The sequence below is a fragment of the Hippocampus comes genome, unplaced genomic scaffold, assembly GCF_001891065.2.
Source record: "Hippocampus comes isolate QL1 unplaced genomic scaffold, H_comes_QL1_v1.1 scaffold96, whole genome shotgun sequence".
Taxonomy (NCBI): domain Eukaryota; kingdom Metazoa; phylum Chordata; class Actinopteri; order Syngnathiformes; family Syngnathidae; genus Hippocampus; species Hippocampus comes.
Genome location: NW_017806074.1, coordinates 1,274,883 through 1,297,859, shown reverse-complemented (window position 1 = coordinate 1,297,859; position 22,977 = coordinate 1,274,883). Strand labels below are relative to the sequence as shown.

Here is a 22,977-nt window from a genome sequence, read left to right as displayed (position 1 = left end):
TATATATATTTATTTATACACTTGTTGAAAATCATCATTGCAGTACAGTACAGTATATGAGCCTTTATACCACAGGTGTCAAACACGAGGCTGGGAGTGGGGGGGGGGGGGCAGCTCTGGCCCACTACATCATTTAATGTTGTCCACGAAAGCAAAATCATGCGTGTCGACTTCCGTGACCCTTGCTAAAGTCTAGACCAAAAATTCCAATCGTCATATGTAATAAAGAACGTCAAGATATAGCAAGCATTTTAGTTACACTTTTTACATTAATTTGAACAATTGTTTAAGAAACCATTCTATTTCAGATTTCTTAACTCGTTATCAATTTGTTGTGTATATGTAAAAAAAAATTATGAGATGATTCAACATTTATTTGGTTTGACAGTCATAATGTGGCCCTCTGGAGCTGTCACTACAAAGCGGCCCGTGACAAAAAATGAGTTTGACAGCCCTGCAGTCCACATCCTAGACTAAATATGCTCCTTTACACATTTGTTTTTGTCCGAATGCTAACTCGTTTGAAATGGAAATTTACTGGAGCACAATCTTGCATGAGATCAGATATTAATGTCTTGGTCAAGCAGCATGTATCATATCGTAATGGATGGATTTTGTACACTGTGTTCCAAGTAATTATCAATTGTATGTTGGTGGCTCGTGTTTACTACAACAGCAGCAGTCGCGTTAGTCACAGGACTTTGGAAGCTGCATTCCTTGATCTGCACCGTGCAACCTCTCTACTTCTCGCAAGCATTGAAACAAGCAGCAGCCTCAGGCCTTATTTTATTTATATATTGTTTTAGTACTAGCCACCATGTCACCAGTTGTTTTTCGTACCTGTGTGCTAGCTTTTGCATTTTGATGTGAGGTGAGAGCTGGTGTCTATCAGTCCACCCTGCGATTTAGTATCGACCGTGTCAACCCAAAATGCTCAAGTGATTAGCCTGTTAGGCAATACTGTGGGGAAAAGTCATCCCTTTCAAGTCGCCACAAGAGCTCCTCTCCAGAACTCATTCCAGTTGACTACTAGTCCCTCTTCTTCCGCTCCTCGAGTACAGACATCGTTTCACTGGGTTAAAGGGTAAAACGTACCGGGTCATAAATGCAGGTGCTTGCAGAACGGCATTGTGGGATGGCTATTCTGCAGGCGAGTGTGAGTAATGCGTGGAATGCTCACAGGAGTCACTGTTGACCCGACACAAACAGCCTGGCATGCTAGGACACACGCAGCATATGGTCAGCAAGAGAAAAAAAATCTTTTCTGCTGGGATATATCCCAGCCACCGGAAGCTTTAAGTGGATATATTTTGATGGTTCCAACATGTAAATGTGTGTAGGCAAAAGGAAGATCCTCGATGAAGTTGCAAATTTGAGTGACAGAGGACCTTTACAAGTCCCATATTTCCTGGTTGTCTGAAAAGGCAGCAATATTCCGAATCCCATTTCAGGAAACCATAGAATAGTGTCAGCCACGATGCTGCCGTGGGAAATGTCATGAAACAAACATTTCTACAAAAAAATTAAATAAAATATTTTTTCTAACGGACGTGGTTGAAGTGCCACTTTGAATGAAATTTTCCGTATAAACAGATTACGAAAATGAAATGTAAAATCGGATTTAATCCGAATCTGGTCCAGATTGCACCTTTAGCAATAGTGTAAACCTAACATGGGGGAAGAAAAACGGGTTCTCATGATTATTTTATTAAAATCTCATCGCATCAGAGTGAAATGAGATTCAACAGAAGCTCTGTCCAAATGGTTCAACCTCACTTCGATGCTAGTTTGCTCCCAACGCACTCTACGACCTCACTTCCTGCTCTCCTGTTAGTGTTTCCACACTCAATGAACCATTAGGCTGTTCCTACTTACACTTGATGGTGTGTGAAGCACCTTTGGAAACGTTGTTATTCTTTTTTAAATAGTTGGATAAATAAAGACTGCTTACTTACAATGAGCTCACCCCATACTCAGAAAGCAGCATCATGTGTTTTTTTTTTCATTGCACACAAAAGCAATCGTTATATGTGGACTCTGTGACAGAAGTACCTGCAATGCTCGTAAATCGGTCAGTGTTATTTCATGTCAAACTAACAGCACGCCAGTTTAGATATACATGAAATTAAGGCCGCTCTTAACAAGTTTGTTTCATAGCTCAATTACCATGTTTGCATTCACTACTGGAACTGGTAAAAAATATTTGTGTTCATTCCCGTTGCGTTTTAGCAGTGAATGTTTTCAGTATGACGGTGGAGGAAGTGGTTAAGATGAAGGCTTCCTCTATCCACCCAAATTTGTTGTCCTTCAGAAATAAAGTGTATAGTACACTATGTACGGTACTCCAAAAGTTCATGGCCACATTTCGGGGTGCATATCCCGAAGTCATCGTTGAACTAAAGAAGGTATAGAACACAGCCCTGTGGTACTCCACATTGTGTTTGATCTAGGTAAATGCAAAGGTCAATAAAAAAGTGCTGTGGTGTTTTTGCCATAGAAAAATAAGGAAAATAAGTAAATGTAGCCTCACTTAAATTAATCCCCAGAGGATAGGAATGGGTACTGAGCCCTGGTACAAAACTGGCCCCGGCGCTAAACTATTAAAGACCGGGTTATCGATAAGATCCACTCTTCATGGCTCTCTTAACAGTCTTGGAGAAATTACTGATATTATTTATTTATGCCATAAGAACATTATTTTGCACATTCAACTTCTCCGATCTTGTTTCTAATTTGCAATAAAATTAAGACAGTCATTTAAGAAGCATTTGCATTCTCTTCCCATGGAAAATAGTCTAAAGTTGTGGCGTCGTCCGTTTAAAATGACGTCTTTAAACATTTCCATCCTGCGCCGCATGCCGAATGAACGAACAGATTGATGAGTTTATGAATCCTCTTGCCAGACACATGGATCTTCTCTCCTTTTGTCTTTGAAAAATAAATGCATCGATCCTCGCTGTGTACATTTGAGGCTCATGCAGAAAAAAGGAAAATACACAGCATCTGGACGAGGAATGTTCGCAGATCGCCGAGTAATGGATGCTGGCCGCTCGAGACTGAGCCGCGAGAAAGCAAGAAGGGGAAGGACCTTGGATCGAAAATTGGAAGGAAGGACAGAAGATGAGGCCACGCTTGGAGGTCTGAAGGCCTCCAACAAGATCAGGAAATAATAGGAATACAAATAATCAGTTCCAGGGTCCTGAGCACGTGGTCTGAAAACAAGTCTGGTAAACGGAAGCAAATCTCGCTGTCTGTGAAGACTGAAATTGTCTCTCACAAGGGCGTCTCACAGAAATCAGCGGCACTGGCAGTTGCCTCTGGCGCGTAACATTTGCTGACTGAATGTTTTCAGAGATGAAGGGGTAAGGCTGCAGTTGTTTGTTTCATGTCTTATGAAATCATTTTTCTTCATATACACATTTTTTTTAATTGACGTGTTTATACTGTATTACATGTTCATGTTTTTACATCTATAAATGTTCATACTGCAGCGTAGTTGGCAGCTATTTTATTGGAAATGGTTACAACGTTACAACATACAGATTCGTTATGTCCCTTGAGGTACGCTGTAACGAGGTTCGACTGCAGCTTTGAAATCCATAAGCATCATATCAGATGCACGTTCGTTACTGTTTGACTGCATTGTCCATGTCAAATAAAAATTTATTATGATTCTTATTGTTGTTGTTATTACAAAACTTTCTATTAAAACAGAAAAATGAAACATTAGTAACAGAAGAGAAAGAAAAGTAGTGTGGAGCCCAGACAGCAAACTGCTGACACGGTGGGAGTCTGTCTGGGAATTATTTAGTCTTCCTGTAAAAAGAGATTATTATTCCTCCCCTGCCAACCTGTGGGGGAATATGCCCCCTTTATAGAGCTTTTGTAAATTGTATATTTGTGCAAGTGTACAGGAAGCTGAGTGTGTGCTGTAGGTACACGTGCCGGCCCAGACCACCGGCCTTGACGCCCCGCCGGGCCGTGGAACCGGATAGCGTAGCTCATCACGTCAGGGAAGAGAGGAAAAATGAAGATGGTCGAAGAGGTACCACGCCAGCATGGTAGACAGGTGGTAAACATCGGCCATGATGGATGGAGGAGGACGCATAGCTCGCACGCAGTCATATGTATGCTGAGACGCGGATACACAAACAGACGTTCTGCTCCAGGAACCAGCGAGGCCTCCTTGATTACCTTTTTGCGTCGCAAATAAATAATCGTCTGAGCTGCATGTGCGTGCTGCGAACATTACCCGGAGGGTTTCTTCAACATCCGCTGTCTTTAACTAACTGCCTATTTATGTGTTTTCTCTCTGATTGATGCACATGGAGTACAGTCATCCCCCCTTTAAATTGTTATTATTCTGTACTTATTTTTCAAACTATTATTGAATTAACCATTAACCACTACTTTTTTTTGTTTTACATGTTGCAGCACTCCGAACACGTGTAAATAAAGTAATCTAAAGAAATGCACCGCCAACTGTCTATAATATTTATAATTTTGAGATATTTAATGAGTTTTCCGAAGTGTCTTCCCAAATGGTGAAAAATGGTGAACCTGGTAAAAATTGGTGCCCTTTAGAGCTCCCTCTGGTGGAAACATGTGCTTATGCACATGTACTGCAACACGGATGCTGAAATGTGACCCTCACTTAAAAAACGGCAACTCCCATTTGATTACTTTATATCTGTTGTATCACAATATCATTTCTTAAGTAATTCCTCAATTTGATATTTACATTAAATAATAACAAAAGACTTTAAAAAAATCAATTCTTAATATTAATTTCAAATGGCTCTTGTAAAAGAGCTCGATCAAATGGCATCTTCGTGGATATTGCATCTTTTTCAATAGTTGAATTCCTAGTTGTCTTTTTTATGTTGGGACATCAACCTGTCACGTGATGTGGAACTAAATTCCTCCTTCTTAACAACTGTCATCTTCCGAACTGGCCGCACTCTCATCAAGTCATTGATTTGAGTGCATTAAGTGACACACCAGTGCAGCAATTATTTTGGACCATCTGCTGCTGTTTTAAATATTTCATGTTACTGCGTCATGATGCATACACAACTTAGCAAATCCCTTTGATATTATCCCGATTACTGCTTTTCATTCTTTTTTACTGTCATCATTTTAGTAGATAAGGATTTAAATTGAAATTGTGCAGTTTATGTTTATTGTATTGTATTGTATTTAAATAGGTGCAGCAGTTCTATATTCTGACCACTAAATGTCGCCCTTTGCTTCATCTTCCAATGCATGAAGTCTGGGGAAAAAAAGGATTGCAGTACATAATACAAGAACTAACTCCAGATATACTCCACACACACACACACACACACACACACACACACACACACACACACACACACACACACACACACAGAGTTTTTTACCGTTTACTTAAACTACCATTTATATTGGATGAGTATTTTAGATGTTGTTAGAAAATACAATAAATAATACCTAAGCAATTTAATTAAATTACAATTTGTTTTAACGTGTCATGATAAAATGTTTTTATTATTTTAATGACAAAAACAATAGCATGTAGCACTTGTAGTTAGCATGTCTGCCTCACAGAGATTCTGATGCTTGAATCTGGACTGCGGTCTTCCTGTGTGGAGTTTTGTATTTTCTCCTCATGCATGAATCTAAATTGTCCATATGTGTTTTTTATGTTTATGATTGTGTGTGTGTGTGTGTTTTTAATGACTGCTAATTTCATTTAGCATGAACTTTTAGTGTGACAGCAGTTGAATGGAATCCAACCTGGAATATGTCAAAAAGAAATAAAAATAATAAATAGGCCATCCTCCCGATGAGTCATGATGCTGAGGAAACACGATTTTGATGGAACGCCTCCGTAACACCATAGTGACCGAAACTGTTCGCTCCAGTGACTCTCCAAAACAAATGTTTGGACCGTAACTGCTTTCTTTCACTTGATTTTGTGGTGCTTCAGAAGAGAAAACAAATCACAGAGTCAATGTGGACACGGCAAAACAATAAGGAAGTTGTATTATATATTTCGCCATGATAGGCTGATGTGACGTTTTGGTGGCGTGATATCGGTGATATCCCATCGCCGTTGAGAAAATATGTCACACGCATGCGCAGAACAGGCAGACACACACAGTCAAACAAAATTTAAAAAACACACCCAGTGTGGTGAAATAAAAACAATGTGGGACAAGATTATTGCGGTGTGTGGGGACCGAGAGGTAAACAACACCACTGGTTTCCTTTCCCGGCCTCTCACAATGTTTCTGTCATGAAGTGCTGTTGACACCCTCGGCATACCTGTTCGACGTCTGTTGCTCAGTACACCAGTAGTTTCTTTGGTTTTCAGGACATTCCAAATTGTTGTATTAGCTATGGCCAATGTTTTTGCACTAGCTCGGATCTATTATCCACTCTTTTTCTCAAATACAAAATGGTTTGCTTTTCACCCATACACAGCTCTCTGGTCTTCACGTTTTCTTAACAGCAAATGCAGTTTTCACATGTGAAACAAAAAGCACTATCTAATGTTTCAGCAATAAAACTCAAGCCAACACCTGAGCAACTAGAAAGACACATCTGTCACATGTTCCACTACTTTTGCTCACTTGAACAATGGGTGGCTTCAAATAGAAGGTGCTATGTCCTGAGTTGTTTGCCACACCTAAATGTAAATACCAGAAACTAAAAGCTGGGATTCTGAACTTTTATCTCAAACACATATGTGTTCCTTACACAGCAGCAACAAAAAACAAAACAAAGGAATTGACCTTGCCGTTCCAATACATTTGGAGTAGACTGTATTTCTCCTTAGGCCAAATAAGTCCAAGGTGGATTTGCCCTTTGGACTTGCGGGGGTGTCAAATGTGTGTGAGCGAGTTCCAGGGGGTGGAGCTTGAATGGAGGAAGTCGCCCCTTTAGATTGGCTGTGGTGTGTGTGTGTGTAAGTGTGCTAACTAACTGACCTCCATAGTGAGTGTCGCGAATCACTGGATCATCACAGCAGGACAGAATAACATCCACGGGGGTGGGGTGGACAAGCCACGATCGGTTCCGCTCGCGTGGACCTGAACGTCGACCCGCTTGGTGCACTTCGATCGGAGCGGTGTGCTGCCGGTGGTCCCGAAGCGAGCAGTATGCATTTGGACTGCAGGCTGCTACTATGGAAGGAGCGGTAATGGTGGGCAGGGGGCCGACAGGGGCCGGGGTTCTCGTCCTGTCGATCCTCGTCATCATCCTCACCGCGGAAGGCTGCAGGGCGCAAAAAGGTGGGTGCCAAAAGTCTGCGATAAGTGGTGTGAACGCTGGCGTGAAATGGGGAGGGGGAACGTACATACCAACACAATGTGTTACAAATGCAATGAAAAGTTGAGCTGTGTCCTAACATGGCCATTTTCGTACGCGGAATTCCGTTTGATTTTTCCCCGCCTGCCGCCGCCCGTCGCCGCCCGTCGCCATACATTCCTTGCGCTAAAAACCAGGAGAACCGGTTTTGTTCACGTGATTTGCTTTCGATACGCGGACGGTTTGGGGGCTCACACGACCGCCGATATAAAGCAAAGTGTCAAAGCAAGAGTATAAGATGCAGATTCGTACTCACTGCTTGTATTAAAATGTGAAATTGAGGAAGGTTCATTTAAAATCCTTCAAGTTTTAACGGAGCATGGCTGCTGTCTCGCCAATACGAGACAGCAGCACATGTCGGGCATGTTGTGGCCTTTCCCCTCGCACCAATCACGCCAGTTCCTCATGTTTGCACGCTTTTATGGTGTGTTGGGGAATCGAATGGTGTACTGTATTTAATATGCGAGAAGCTACTTCAGGCACAGGTGTGCGAAACGAGTAAAGTTTTAAAAGTAAAACTCAAGTGGGGTGAAGTTAGGGGATGGGGGAGCTTGACTGTAAACACGTGGACAATTTTGACATAACTTTTAATTACAGCTGAAACTACATGCAATTCAGTCAATATCTATCTAATATATAATGGAATTACACCGAATGCAATTGCATAAGGGACGGTTAATTTGAAAGTGAAGTGTTGTGGTGAGTTATTAGGAAGGTAACATGAGCTGTTGGTGAACATTGCTGTGAGTCAGAGCAGGGAAAGAGGCTTTTGTTTTTGTCCTGTTCAGCTGGATAATGTCCACCGGGAAGCTCTTGCATAACGCAGATAAACACACTTCAGCTCCCCCTTTTAAAAAGAAAAAAAATCTTTCAGGTCACAAGTTGACTTAAGTTGCACTTTTTGATGTATCGCTTACGATTAGCTAGTTTTTCGCAGCTGCAAAGGGGATTACAGTGGATCCTCGGAGGTTGAAAACAAGCCTTTTGACTTCAAATTTTCCCCATAGGAAATAAAGGGAATAGATAAAGCCTGGTCCTCGGGCTAAGCAATGTTCCAAACAGTGTAACATTTAAGTTAAATTAAAGCACCCAGTCAATTGATCGCCAAACTGAGGTCTGGCCCTAACAACAACACAAAAGTCACCTTCTCTTTGTGGTGGTGTTGTTTTTGTGCAGGTGATGGCTGTGGCCCTACAGTGCTTGGCCCCAGTAGCGGGACGCTGTCGTCTCTGGGCTACCCGGGGCCGTACCCCAACAACACTGTGTGCGAGTGGGAGATCAGCGTGCCCCCTGGCAACAGGGTCCGCTTCCGTTTCGCCGAGCTGGACATTGACGACAGCGACTGCCAGGTCAACTACCTCCGCCTGTACAACGGCATCGGACCCACCAGGAACGAGATCGGTAAGCGCAACGTCGATGTATATGTAGTAAAAAAAAAGACCAAAAGCTAAAGAAAAAGTTAAAATTACAAAATAATCATTTGGTGCTTGTTCAATGTAATATTTAATTTGTAATATAACTTGTTAAGATCCCTCAGCCTCAGTTTGGTAAACATCAAAGTATGAATCGATCATTTTATTTTGAGCCATTTTGTGAAACTTGTTCCAAGGGAGGAACTGTTGTCATGTGTTAAGTAAAATTTGGACTCAGAAAAGTTGAGTTTAATCTCTGATTAAAAAAGTAGTAAAAATGTGTTGACCAGTGTTATTTGACGCAACTATTTGTACTACTGGTGCAGCTAAATATATCACCTTTTTGATTTGTTCATTTATAAATTGACTAATTGTTAACTCCCTCATAGTTACAAAAAAAATTGTGCAACCTTTCCTCATTAAAACGAAAAATGACTCAAACTAGCTGCCGGGGAGCATTGCACAATAGAAACATTTGATAGATTTTCACAAAACGCACATAAGATTTGCATCTTGTACTGTGATAGCGTCAAGCTCGAAAGATTTTAAAGAAGCGCTAAAAGGGCCTTAGCATGCTAGCTCAAGGTATGAGGTATGAACGCAGTTAGCTTATTAACACAAGTGTTTGTCACAAGACACTATTCATACAATCCATTCTATTCTATATATTTTACCAATTAAATTACGATCCCGGTGTGTTCCGGTCACACTTGTCTAGTGCTTCAAGCAGTCACTTTAGCTACCAACCAAAATTAGCCTCTCAGATGTTAAATGTTCAGAGAAGGCAATTGAATGTAGTTATGTTACTACATAATATGTAGTCTTAAAGTGTTTTATTAAATTTGTTTTCTAACCAACCTGACTTTTGTCATGCTCCAGCGAAGTACTGCGGCTTGAACGTGAATGTGAACATGCTAATAGAGTCCACCGGCAACCAGGTTACTGTTCAGTTCATGAGTGGGAGCCACCACACTGGACGTGGATTCTACCTGTCCTACTCCACCACCGAACACACAGGTAACAAGCTTTGACTTTTTGTCAGAACATGTGGATACAATTTTTTTGCTATTTTAATTTTCTACTCAGCCGGCGTGGCCGTCACTTGCGCTTTTTCACGCCACAGAAAGAGGAAGTGGTGGCGTCCGTTAAGTCAAGTCACGGCAGTTAGCTCTTCCAAATAGCGTTTTTTTTTTTAGTTTTTTTTTTTAAGAGTGCATTCTTGTTCTGCAAATCATTGCCAATATCTCTCACTTACAAGGGTGACCCACGCGGCCACTAGCCGGCATATATGTCACCATAGCGACCATTCGTGGTCGGTGGTGGGGGGAGTATAGTGTTAGTCACTTTGACTCAGTGGCTTTTTTTACCAGATACATTTTACGCCACAGGATTTCTGGAGAATTCCGGGTAAGCCGTGTTGACTCATGGATTTGTTAAAATTTGGGTTGCCAAACTGTTAAAACCTCAACATGTCTATCATTTTTAAGATTTGGAATATTTTCAATCCTGCGTATGTGACATTCTCTGGTGTACTAAGTCTCACATCTCCAATTTGGTGGTGGGCATAGTAATGAACAAGATGACCTAAAGATGTGTGATTAAAACATTACAAATGAATATAAAAAACATTCAATCAGAAACCAATTAATTGATCAGTTGCTCTTCAAGAATTTGCATTCAGATTGTGAACAGGTATGCGGAAAAGCTGTGAAATGTGTACCGTATAAAAAAGAAATAAAGAATTGTAATCTCTCTCCCTCTATATTGTTATTACTGTATATTATCATTTTTGCTTCTTAGCCACATTGGTGTTTTAGCCAAATAACCAGCAAGTCAGGTTGTAGTACTGTATAGCCACTGGCACAAGCACAATTGTGTTCAAGCCACTAATTGCTTGTAAGACAACATCACACTAATTGTTGTTAATTCATGACATAAACCTGTTCTGACATTGTTTACTTTAGATCTCATCACCTGCCTGCACAAAGGCAGTGATTTTCCCGAGGCGGAGTTTAGGTAAGTTCCGTGATGTTTGCGTAACGGCGACATTTGTTTGTTTGTTTGTTTTCTTTTCTCCGACATTCATTTCCATTCTCTCTCTTCCCCAGCAAATACTGTCCAGCCGGATGCTTGACTTCGACACAGGAGGTATCCGGAACAATACCAAATGGATACAGAGAGGTGAGCAAAACCTGATTCGAAGCCGTATTAGGAATCGGGTCATGATTTCTCAATCGGAGGTAATGGCAATAGAAATCTTATCGTGTCACGGTAGCCATCATATATGGTAGCGCATGCCCAAGGACCTAAGACTGCTGGAACTATTTTTAAAATTGAGTCCTGGGGAAATTTATCAGGGGCAAATAAAGACCCTTAAGGGGTTTCGTACTTTGAAGAGGTCCAAGAACCTTTGGGGAAGGATATGCAGCCGTGAACAGATTGGAACCGTTTAGTCTAAAACAAAGACCTAGAACTAAAGGTTTGGGGAATGGTAGGTGGAAATGTGACTATAAAATCCTTATTCACTGTACAAAGACACAGTGAACCTCTATTTAACACTTTGAGGGACAGTGGTTACTACAGTGGATAGGTTATCATGTTATCAGGTTACGGTGTTATCATTATTGGTGCATGAAAGGGTTAAACAATACAACTCAAAGAATATGCAATGATTCATCCTTCGATGGCGCTTGATGTGGGTTCTATTGAAGTCGAAAGGGAGGCTTGCTGAAGGCAAGTCAACTTCACACATTACGGTAATACCTTTTAAACACTTCTTAACTCATACAAATGTAAAAATAAGTTAACCACACTAAATGTTATTAACAACCCACTTTGGAGATATATTTTTCTTTTTTTTTGAACTTTGTGACTGCAGTCATGTCAACACCCGCTGAACGTACCAGACTGTATATGTGTCCATATTGGATGCTAAGCTCACAGGTGTCACCATGACACACTGTTGGCTGCAAATTCTATTCCTCTTCCTAAGGTAGTACTCAAATTGATCTGATATCGAGCGCCTTTTGAAATGCCGGCAATTTGTCTCTTGTTGTTACAAAGTGGTTGTTGCTCCCACGCTAATTAGCTTTCTCTCTGTTTGGATGGCACTGAACTACTTCAATTTGGCCCGCTATCTAGTTAGGCGGCACGTTAACGCAATAAGCGGCAACCGATGCGATTCACTTGCAGTCGGCACCTGACACCCGGCTGGTCGGGACACGTTGATACATGTTCTCTCGTGTCTGCGAAGTCACGTTAGAGTAGTAACCGTCGCTATCTGGCTTGGGAAGCAAGCTCACTGTATTTAACAATGACTCACAAATTAAATTAGCTGTTATAAATTACATTCTATCAATGTCTTTCTTTCATGAAATTAAGTTACTTTATGAAACTTGTTGAATGCTCAGAAAACGAATAAGCTCAAGAAAAGAATAGAAAACTCGAAATTTGATGACCACATCATAGCATATCATAGCAACTTCTGCATTCTAAATACACCGCCGCAATGCTTAGTGGATACTATTACTGCCAAAATTGAGTATGAATGCTGAGAAATGTCACCGACTCAAAATGCAAATGAGAGAAATTGAGGACCACAATGTTGGTTACTACATCATAGCATATCATAGCAACACCAAGAAAACATACAAGCGTATGGGCGAGCGCAGTTTCTTGATATACGAGGGACGCGTTGCCATCGTAGGGTTATTGTTTTCCCTTCACTGAGCCTCATTGCAATTTGACCTTGTGGTCCTTTTAAGGCACCTTTGAGTTTTTGCCTTGTCAACTGGTCTCTTCTTTTTGGTATCTGAGTCCGCGGGGGCGCAATGATGTCATCACTGCATGATTCGACCGAGGGAGGAGGGTTGCTGCCGGGCGACGGGAGGATGACGGACAGAGGAGGTGGTGGGCTGGGCTATGAGGGAGTGGGGCGTCCCTCAGGAACAGAGGAGGGGTCCGGGTCAGAGGGGTGAAACGGAGGTGAGATAATACTTTGGCCCAGAAGAAAAGAGCTCCTAATCCAGTGCAGCTGCACCGTGTTCTCAGAGAGTGACTCAGTGCAGCTGACATGCCGGACAACACCTCACTGTGTCTGCATGTCATATATAGGGTATGTAAGAGTGTGCGTGCGTGCACATCCCAGCAGCATCATATTATCGTGAGTATGGAGGAATGACACATTGACACTGCGTCGGCGGCAGGGTGAAGCTATCCAGTTCACTTTCAAGGTCTCCATTTATATGGAATTCACTACGGTGCAGTTTTTTCGATTTTCCATTGTCAACAGATTTAAAAATTACTATTAAGGTGCCATACTTTTAATGGCTTGTGTACAACTAGTTGGGTCTCTGGAGTGCCCGGCCACCCGATCAGGTGTGAAATTAAACATCCGTCAATTTTCTGTTACACATATCCTGATTCGGAGCCCATTCCTGCTAACTTTGGGTAAGAGGTGGGAAACATCATGGACTTGTCGTAAGCTAATCGCGAAGCAGATATAGATAAACATTAACGCTCACATCCACACCTGGGGACAATTCGGTTTTCAATAAAACATGTCTGGTGCATGCGTCACATGCACGGTCCAACGACACTAATTGACAATGTGTAATCTGATGAAGTGATGCCTTCACCACTGAAAATAATACTGCATGACATGTTTTTTACGGTTTGAGTTGTGTGTTACAGTTGGATTTTGGAAGTGTTCTTTTAATCGCAACATATTGCTGTGTGCTTGGCTCGCGAATGGTGTCGCACTTGAATCAGTACAGCGCAATTGTGTGGTGTTGCTAAGATGTCACACACTGTTCATATAGTGAACGCAGTTATGGCCATCCCGCCTACACAAACCAGGGCTTGGTGGAAACATAGCCCGAGTGGTTTGCTCGGAAGTGTAGTGTGTGTGTGTGTGTTCATATGAAATTTGAAGCAGTCATTGGAGGAGTGTTGATTGCTTGCAGCATGCCTGTGAATAAATACATGCGTGTCAACACCATCGTCACTCGGCATGTTGCCCCACAACTCGTTAGTGCCAAATTCCTCTGGTAGACCTTTTCCAGTCATTTAGAAGAAAAAAAATCCCAGCTGTTCCCGGGAAGGCTCTCTTTTGTGTTGAGGGTAGCACATTTAGATTGGAATGCAGCCGGCGGCATGATTCACTACCTGAGACACTCGCGCGGATCTGGCCAAATAGAGGTGACATCACGGCAACTCATGGGCATCCCATCTGCCATAGCGTGAACGATAGCATGCATAATCTTCATGAGGAATTGCGCCTCCGAAAGACAAGGCTCAGTTTTTATTGCATTGATTTAACTTGATTTTTCAATAAGATTAAAAAATATCTTTTACATTTTCTTATCAAAGATTTATTTTACACACGTTCATTTTTATGTATTATATAAAATTGAGATTGTTAAATTTGATATGATTATTTGACTATCACTTTCTGTATTTTAATGATTTAAAAAAAAATAATTTATGTTCACAATTTATAGCCTATACTTTAAAAAAAAGTGTTGATCAATGGCCAAAACCCTTGCAATTAAAAAAAATAAATTCTAAACAGTTCAGATTGAAAGCTGCGATGTCTATGGAGGTTCAGAAGCAGTTTTTTGAGCAGTGTAAATGTAAACTAGAAAATGCCATTTAAAATCAAATGTCCGTGTATTCAGGTTGCAGGTACTGCATTTCTTCAATTGATTTCATATTCTACTATACTGCAGAGGGTATGAGGTTGATGGTGTGGGAATCCTTGTTGTGTGACTAACAACCTTTTTTAATTAAAAAAAAAAATGCCACCCATCTAGTCATCCCCACTGTGTTTGGCCGCCGTCCACGCTGGCGTGGTGTCCAACGCCATTGGGGGCAGGATCCATGTGGTTAGCAGTAAAGGCATCCCGCACTACAAGGGCACACTGGCCAACAACGTCACGTCCACTGGGTAAGAAAAAAAAAAAAAGAACTGCTCATGGACAAATGTATTAGGAAGCCTAGTCAGACAGAAAATAGAAGAAAATGTTGATTTGTCACCTTCCCCTAATGTACTTTTTATTGCCCCACAGAGGAACCCTGTCAAACAGTCTCTTCACCTTCAGGACAAATGGTAGGTGTCACGTGACTTCAATAGTGTAAAAGGACACACCAAAAGGTATGTGGTTGACTTTTTTTTTTTTTAAATGACTGCTGTAAGGCTGCTATGGAACCTTGGGATTGGAGTCCGGGAGCGTGGCGGATATTCAGATCTCCGCCTCGTCTGTGTGGGAGTGGAACGACGTGGCGGGCCAGCTCAGCGTGTGGGCGCCGTCAGGAGCTCGGCTAAAAAAGGCGGGCCTTCCCTGGGCGCCCTCCCAGAATGACCAGCACCAGTGGTTGCAGGTGGACCTGAAACGACAGAAGAGAATCACAGGTATTGACCAGGTTATCAATATATTAGATGTTGTCATAAATCCTGTGAAAGCAATCATTTTTTTGAGTAAAATTATTCTCCTTATGATTATTTTTGTTCCATGAAGGCATCACTAGCACAGGCTCTACGCTGAGGGAGTACCCGTACTACGTGGCAGCATACCGAGTCCTCTACAGTCACGACGGCCAGCGGTGGCTCTGCTACAAAGAGGCCAACTCCACACAAGACATGGTAACGCAAGCGGCAAATCAGTTTATCAATAACGTCGCCGGAATCCATGCTGGACGAATTGATTGGAAAAAATATGACTCTTCGGATGGCTGAGGGGTCGCATACGTTGTGGTGTTTCCATAACGACGGGTATTGACTCAGGGTTTCCCAGGAAATGAGTGGTTTGTGGAGAGTGCTGGGATGGGCACTCTGCTTTAATAATGGATGGATATGGATTAAGTGGCCTGTTTTGGGAATGCCACCATTGGGATTCTGGAGACTTTTTTTTGTTGTGGTTTCAGGTTTTCCAAGGCAACATCAACTACCTGGACGAGGTGAGGAATAATTTCATCCCCCCCATCGAGGCACGCTACGTGAGGATAAATCCAACCTGGTGGCAGCAGAGGATCGCTATCAAGCTGGAGCTGCTTGGATGCCAAGTGTCTACAGGTGAGAGCGCAATGCTCATTGGGTGGTGGTTTTATTTTGATGCGAGCTCCGATTCACGTGTCTACGGTTCTCTTTAGAAAAGGTTTCTCTCCGGAGTCCAGACACTTATTAATTTGCCTGCTTTTTCGCTGTTCAAAGTGGATGGTCTCCGCTTTAATGTGGTTCCGTCTGTGAAACGTGGACTTGATCAAGCAATTCATTCCGGTGTTAAACGTGCCAGCCGTGTCAGTCCTAGGTTAGCTTTGGATCTATGCTGGCTTCTTTGGCTTTCCTCGTCATCCCTTTTGTGAGAACAAGACTTGTCATACCAGAAGTATAGCTCATTTGCCCCGTGGTGGTGATGATTACTAACTTAGGAGGGACACCATAGCAGTAGGCAGCCAAACTTTGTTGCTAGCTACCTGGCGCGGCGTAAGTAGCACAGAGCGACTCAAGCCTCAACCTCCGACTGGCGTGTTGCTTCACGTGTGTTCGGCCCAGCAAAACGACTTAGACAGTCAAGCTGGTTGATTCTCATCTTTGCAATTCAGGATGCTTTGATGAGGCCAAAATGCTAATTTTAACCTGTAAACTGCAATGTGAAACCCCTTATTTTGAGCATCGGGGTTGGATATTTTGGGACACTTGATCAAACTTTTAAAAACGGAACTGTAGCGCCTGTATATAAGGTAGCTAAAGTGGTGGTGTTCTCCACAGCGAGGCGGGGTATGGTGCCCAGGATGTTTCCGCCTCCTGGTTTCACCCCTCGCCTAGCAGCCACGAAACGGCCACGTACATTCGGCAAGACCACACCATCTCCAGACATCAGAAACACCACCATGCCGCCTCTCACTGGCAAAGGTTTGTTAAAAAAAAAAAAAAATTACCGAATTTAAAGCAAATGGTTGGGCTACGGATGAGTTCATTCTTATTCTATTTGTTTGCTCAGAAGTAGCGCTTGCTGCCGTTCTGGTACCTGTCTTGGTCATGGTGTTGACAGCACTGATCTTGCTGGTGGTTTGTGCTTGGCACTGGAGGAGTCGGTATGTATCTGCTCATCATGACTTGACAAACCCCCAAAAACAAAAAAAAAACAGCAGCAACATTGCTTTTATGACTCGACACTGTTTACAGGAAGCAGAGCTCCGAAGGAGCATATGACCTTCCTCACTGGAATCGAACCGGTGTGTCATTGTTTTTTCTTTTTAGCGTCCCCCTTTGACAACTTCCCTTTTGGAATTAGTCACGTTTTCCTTGTAGATTGGTGGAAAAGTATGAAGCAGCTGCTGCCGTCCAAAATGGTGGACGCGGAGGTCCGCTACAGCAGCAGCGAGGTGGGCCGGCTCACGACGAGGGGCGCCGTTCCGAGGCTGTACGCTGAACCTGCAGGTACCATTTGTGATGCCGGATATAAGCTGCCGTTTGCTGTACTGACCATTAGATTTAAAGCATCGCTAAGGGTCATTCTTGCTCCCATGCTTCTGACTATTGAGGAAATCAAAATCCCAAATCTTCTTTCCTTTTTGAAATGAATGGAAAATGTCATTAATCCGTTCCAGCCCTACATTGCTCTTTCTGGTGTGTGTGCGCCTCGATCATCAGGTCATCAGGGTGCAGTATGATACAGACATAAGACACACAAAGAAGAGGTTCACAACTAACTCCGATACAGAATATATGTCTTTTTTTTTTTTTTAGGCTGATGCAGAATGCTATATTTGGCAGAATAAAATTCCTATGAGAGTAAACTGCTGATTAATTACAATTATTATAGGCATAAATGTTGTTTACTTACATTCCCCTCGAGCATCTTCATTACTCCTTACTGAAAAACAAAATCACAATTGTTCATCATGCCTAACTGTGGAGTGAAACACTGGGTATTAACACCACATAAATCAACCAATAAAAATAAAATTGAAATATGAAAATTCTAACTTGTTTTTTTTTTTTTTTTGCTTCAAATTATATCCAACTGCCATTTTGATATGTACTTTTGTAAAGCAAATGACAGATGCTTGAAGACTTTTACTCCAGTAATATTCTACAAAGTGACTTTAACTTGTCAGAAAGTCAATTTTTTGTTGTTTAAGGTAAGACAGCTTAAAAAAAGAAAACATTTCAATATTAACAGGCTCCTCCCAAAAAGTCTGAACAGCATTTGAGGTGTCCTGGCTGGGACACCAATGTTCTTGCCCACTTGAATACAGTATTGTTGCAAAATTCTTTCATTTGAAACGGGTCTTGTTGGAGTGACACAGTACTAGTGGTGCACAAGCTGGTAGTAAAGAAACCCGCCAGCAGGTTGCAGCATTCTGCATTTGTCTTTTTTGGTAACAGTTGAGAGCAGGGCAAGAAGCTGATCCCCCCCCCCCCCTTTTTTTTTTTTTAAAATATGCTTATAATGTGCTGTCCAGTTAAAAAAAACATCTTCACACTAAATATTGACATCTGTGGAGATGCTTACTACACGGTGTTGATGTTCTTGTCATATATTTACATCACATGTATCTGTACAGAATACGCACAGCCCCTGGTGAGCGGCGTAACAACGTTGGGTGCCCGGTCCACCTTTAAACCAGACGAGGGTTCCGACCCGGGTTACAGTGACCCCGACCTGTACGACGCCCCTATCTCTCCGGACGTCTACCATGCGTACGCCGAGCCCTTGCCCGCTTCCGGGACCGAGTACGCCACCCCCATCGTGGTGGACATGGGCTGCCACCCGTCAGGGGCCGCGCCCACCGCTTTGCTGCTGGCACGGACAGACGGCAGCCAGTCGGCCTATGACACACCCAAAACCGCCACTGGACACGACCCCACCTACCAGGTGCCCCAGTGCGGTGCCACCAGGGCCGAAGGGGGCGCGTGATTAGCCAACAACCTGAGCTTTGTATCATGTACACATGGCGAGTTGGACCCGCTTGCGATGGCGCCATTCCAGTCGGAACACTGAAAGCGCAGAAATGAATGTTTGTTTGCGCGCCACACGCGGATCACAAGACGAGCGCGCCGACTACTGTTTTTCAAAATCTGTGATTCTTGCTCTTGTGAAACTGTGATTTTCCCCCCCTCTGTTACAAAGGTGATGATGGGAAAACAAAGAATTCCTCCTTAGCTTCATTGTCCACAGTACGTGTCGTCTTAGAAAGTGTGACTTGAACTTGTGTTACTGCTCGTGTGATTCCGTCGCTGCAAACCTCGTAGAATTCCCAAGTGATTTTTTTACTGATATTTATTTTTGAATCCTGCTGATGAGAAGCCCACCCGCTGCCCACCCCACGCTGCTTGCGCAGACCAAATGTTGCCTATTCTTGTGTTTGTGTCGTTCCTCAGCAGAATAAACCTTTCAAAGTCTTAATGTGAGAAATAAAGCAAACTTTTAAAGATTAATAGAGGTATAGCATTACTCTTTTTGTTTATTTTGGGAAGTGCTTATTAGCCCATAGATTGTCTAGTGGCGGTAATTAAAGATTCACTTTCATTACGTTCACTTGTTTTTTTTTTTTTTTTTTTTGCTCCCTCGGAAATTTAAAACATTTATCTTGACCATATTGCTTATTTTTTATATTTTTGAGATTCAGCCGACAAGCACGTGCCAGACTTGATTTTGGATATACAGTGGTTATGTGCAGAGTAACGCATTTATTAGTGAATAAGGCCAAATGAGGGTAAATGGGAAAAATAGGTTTTAAAATTATTTACTGCCATTGACAGCACAAGATCATTTCCTGAATGACAACTTTAATGTTTTCTACTGCAAGTTCATAGCACAATCTACATGCTGCACTCTATCTGCCAATAACGTTGTATGTTCCAGCCTTCAAGTGTCAAAAGATTTCAGGCAACAAAAAAACAATACATTTGATATCTTTTAGTATAAAATGAGAAGTAAACATGTACACATTTTGATATTAAATTAGTTTCTATTCACGTTAATGTAACGTTAGGTCAACCTGTGCAATCTATTCAGCTCCAATACAATACTTGTATTGACCAATATTTTCTGGTATTAATTTCAATTGTTTTTTGTTTTACATCATCCCTGCTAGTGATGGACAAACAAAGCTTCAAATTTGGTTCATGAAGCAAATGTATTTTTTTCACTCCTCTTGATGGAGCCTTGCCATTTCTTAAACCCCTTTCTTTAAGCCAACATTACAATTGGTTCATGAAGCAAATCCGAAGCTTCATTTTCCCATCATTAGTCCCTGCTACATATTTATTACTCATCCATGTTTTTCCCGTCCTTCCCAAACTTCCACCACACAACGGTGAGGCCGATGGCCGCCAGCAGAACCAGGCAGCTGGTGATCAGGTAAGCAATGGGCAGGAACTTATTGGGGCCACCGAACCAGTTCAGCGTGGTCAGGACCACCTGCTTTCTGCCTCGGAAATACTGCACAGGGAAGTCTGGAGGGAAAAGTCAAGAGTCAAGGCAGCAAATAAAGGTAAAAGGTTCATGTGGAAAGTTTCAATGGATTGTTAAAAAAAAAAAGTTTGATTTATTAAGTGCCTGCTCACCCATCAAGTGTGAAATTAAACAACCATGTAAATATTTTGTCCTGCCTATTTCTGAAAATGTGTCTGTGAGCGGGACATTTATTAAGAGACCTGGAAACGTTATAAAATTGTGATAAAAATAGATAATGTCTTCTCCCAGAAAGATACTGTAGGTGATCTCCACGCTGTAGTTGCCTTTCGGGAGGCCACTTTCGAAGGGTTTGTTGGTGCGTTGCAAAATGCCGTAGAGCTTCTTAAAATTGGGGAAGGCAGCCTCCCGCATCCACACTATGAGGTCCTCGTTGATGAAGCCATTGTTGATGGCGTCGTGCGTCTGCAGTTCGTACACGGGCCTGTGCCAGTAGGGAGGTGGCGCCGTGCCTGTCGGGTTCACACACTAGTTAGCCACCATCATGTGCAATTGCACAAAAAAAAAAAAGAATACCATGGAAGACTTCAGCCAAGCTGAGGTTGTCCATCTGCGGGTTGCGGTACTTAATGTTTTTGTCCGTGTACCAGCTGATGCCTTTGCGCCATAAAGGCACCGGTTCATCCGAACTACCAGAGCCCAGATATTGGAACTTGAAGGAATCTGTGAGGAAGTAAGAGATGTCAAATCAAAACAAACACATAGTGACCAATGTGCCATATGCTGCTTCACCAAACATGAACACTGAGTACAATAACAACATTGGAAGGGTGAGCCACATGCTGCTTCACCAAGACATTACTGCATATGTAATGGGCATCCAGTTAGTAACACACACACACACACACACACACACACACACACCTGTAACCTTGGGGTGTACAAAATAACATTGGGGAGTGAACCACATGCTGCTTCAAGCAGACATTATTTGACCGCATATAAATGGGGAGGGATGATCCTCATCATGAAATTCATTGTTAAAAAATTGCTCAACTAGTTTGCTCTTGAAAGAACACAGCGCGATGTCAGTTAGCGACATCCATGCGCAAAATCTCCAGCAAGTCCATCTGATTGGACACTGGCATGCAAACAGGGGCTCAGAACATTCAAGTGGGTTCTCATTCCCATCTATAATTCCTCAAAGGACATTGGTGATATCCAATGGTGTGTGTTTACCATTAAAGATGCTGTTGGCCACGGCGCCACAGGGAGCGATAGGCAGTCCTTTGTCATTGGTGGCGAATGGCTTGCAGTATGAGCTGGGTTTCTGCATCAGCGCAATAAAGATGAACTCATTCACACGAGGTCGACTTGTATTTTAAAAACAAGGCGCAATATTCTGCAAAACACCTTCAAATTGGTCTTCCTGCCAACCATCTGCGCGTCGTCCCTGGAGTCCATGTATCTGCGCAGGTTCTGGTGGAAGTTTTGGAGGCCATAGTAGAAGAAGACGTCCCCCTTACAAAGCAGAAGACTAAACTTCAGTCTGGCTTCAACTCCATTTCGTAAGCATCAAAGACGTTTGTGGCCAAGTGCACAGCCAAACTGGTCCACCACCGATACAAAGCAGAGACCACCTATCACGCGCTACAAACACAACATACAAGTGATGTGAAATAGTATTTGCCCCCTTCCTGATTCCTGTGTCCTTTGCATGTTTATCACATACAAAGGTTTCAGTTCATCAAACCAATTTTAATGTCACACAGAGACTACCCAAGGAAACACAAAATGAAAATTCTAAATGCCTATTTAATTTATTAAGGCGGAGGGGGCATTTTTAAATCTCGTTATTCCTGCTATTCTTTTCAGCCGCAATTAGACAGGGATTCTAACGGTCTCTTTTGGCCATTCGAGTTAATGGTTTACATCATTTACGACATCGGCAAAGTACGACAGATGAGATAAAAGAAAGTGAGGTGGACTAAGACTGCGTCGAGCGCCGAAGGAGACTACTTCCTGGGGACACCTTACCTTCAGGGGTCTGTCCACATGAAAGTACAGTTTACAAGTGCAGATCAACGCTGCGTTGCTCACATTCTTTCGCAAGTCGTGACAATGTGCACACGCGCCACTGTCTGTGTAGTCCATCTAAGATGACAGGAAAGATTGATGAAGAGAACACACAACATGAACTTTGCCCTTTTCCTTCCTCGATGCTTTTCAGGCACGTGAAAACATTGAGCTCGCCACCGTCCAGTTTTATCAATCGAAAACAATACGAGAGAGACTTACCCGGATTTCCTGTACACTCTGAACAGTAAGCAGAAGCCAAATTCCCAGAAGCAAGCAGATGACAGCCATGAAGTAGAAGAAAGGCAGCACGGTGTTAGCCGTCAGCATGGGCGACCAGGCGGGCAGACGCTGCTGCTTGAAGGCCGAGTTGTCGGGCCTCCGGGCCAGGGGTCCGCTCTTTGCTTTGGCCATGGCGGCGACGGCACGGGGAACTTTGCTTCAGTTTTTTTGTCAAAGGAGCTGAGCTCGCTTCCTGTTCCAGTTCCTGTGGTATCACTACGCAAAGACGCACAGACATCTGATGACAGGCCTCTCGCTGTGGCGAGAGACGGTTGAGCTCTGTTAATAATTAACCACAAACAATCGCCTCTTCCTGATTTCTACTGCTCTGGCCTTTTTTGTTTTGGACAACACAGAGTCAATTTGTCCTGATTGTAATTCCTCATGTGGGCATTTATTTGGAGTTCAATTCCTGTTTGTACACCCCAGAG

The 22,977-nt window shown here is 42.6% G+C and overlaps 3 protein-coding genes across 3 annotated transcripts in view; 1 reads left to right on the top strand and 2 right to left on the bottom strand.

Annotated features, from left to right (window-relative positions):
• col8a1a (collagen, type VIII, alpha 1a) overlaps positions 1–7,055 on the bottom strand; it is a 27,673-nt gene extending 20,618 nt beyond the window's left edge. Inside the window, exon 1 of the mRNA XM_019894432.1 lies at positions 6,975–7,055. Coding sequence (XP_019749991.1) covers positions 6,975–6,980 — 6 coding nt within the window. The 5' untranslated portion in view covers positions 6,981–7,055. The remainder of the gene's footprint in view (positions 1–6,974) is intronic.
• Positions 7,042–19,300, top strand: dcbld2 (discoidin, CUB and LCCL domain containing 2). Its single transcript, XM_019894434.1, has 15 exons — positions 7,042–7,277; positions 8,530–8,754; positions 9,645–9,782; positions 10,730–10,781; positions 10,874–10,946; positions 14,579–14,712; positions 14,834–14,874; positions 14,962–15,177; positions 15,284–15,408; positions 15,690–15,837; positions 16,534–16,677; positions 16,766–16,859; positions 16,951–17,000; positions 17,077–17,205; positions 18,336–19,300. The coding sequence occupies exons 1-15, from the start codon at positions 7,172–7,174 to the stop codon at positions 18,686–18,688; spliced, it is 2,028 nt and encodes a 675-aa protein (XP_019749993.1). The 5' UTR covers positions 7,042–7,171; the 3' UTR covers positions 18,689–19,300.
• Positions 19,301–19,376: 76 nt separating this feature from the next.
• On the bottom strand, positions 19,377–22,952 carry tmem30c (transmembrane protein 30C). The gene is made up of 7 exons (XM_019894435.1): positions 22,487–22,952; positions 22,226–22,342; positions 21,602–21,709; positions 21,428–21,518; positions 20,765–20,911; positions 20,488–20,700; positions 19,377–20,229 (listed from the first exon to the last, which is right to left on the bottom strand). Exons 1-7 carry the CDS (start codon positions 22,676–22,678, stop codon positions 20,042–20,044), a joined length of 1,056 nt encoding a protein of 351 aa, XP_019749994.1. The 5' UTR covers positions 22,679–22,952; the 3' UTR covers positions 19,377–20,041.
• Between the last annotated feature and the right edge of the window lie 25 nt (positions 22,953–22,977).

Bases quoted from the DNA above. Each gene is read 5' to 3' on its own strand.
- dcbld2 (XM_019894434.1), top strand. From the start codon at position 7,172: ATGGAAGGAGCGGTAATGGTGGGCAGGGGGCCGACAGGGGCCGGGGTT. The intron at 16,678-16,765 runs GTTTGTTAAAAA...TTGTTTGCTCAG, and splicing joins GCCGCCTCTCACTGGCAAAG to AAGTAGCGCTTGCTGCCGTT. The intron at 16,860-16,950 runs GTATGTATCTGC...CACTGTTTACAG, and splicing joins GCTTGGCACTGGAGGAGTCG to GAAGCAGAGCTCCGAAGGAG.
- tmem30c (XM_019894435.1), bottom strand. From the start codon at position 22,678: ATGGCCAAAGCAAAGAGCGGACCCCTGGCCCGGAGGCCCGACAACTCG. The intron at 22,343-22,486 runs GTAAGTCTCTCT...CTGTCATCTTAG, and splicing joins AGAGTGTACAGGAAATCCGG to ATGGACTACACAGACAGTGG. The intron at 20,701-20,764 runs GTATTCTTTTTT...TGAACCCGACAG, and splicing joins CTTGGCTGAAGTCTTCCATG to GCACGGCGCCACCTCCCTAC.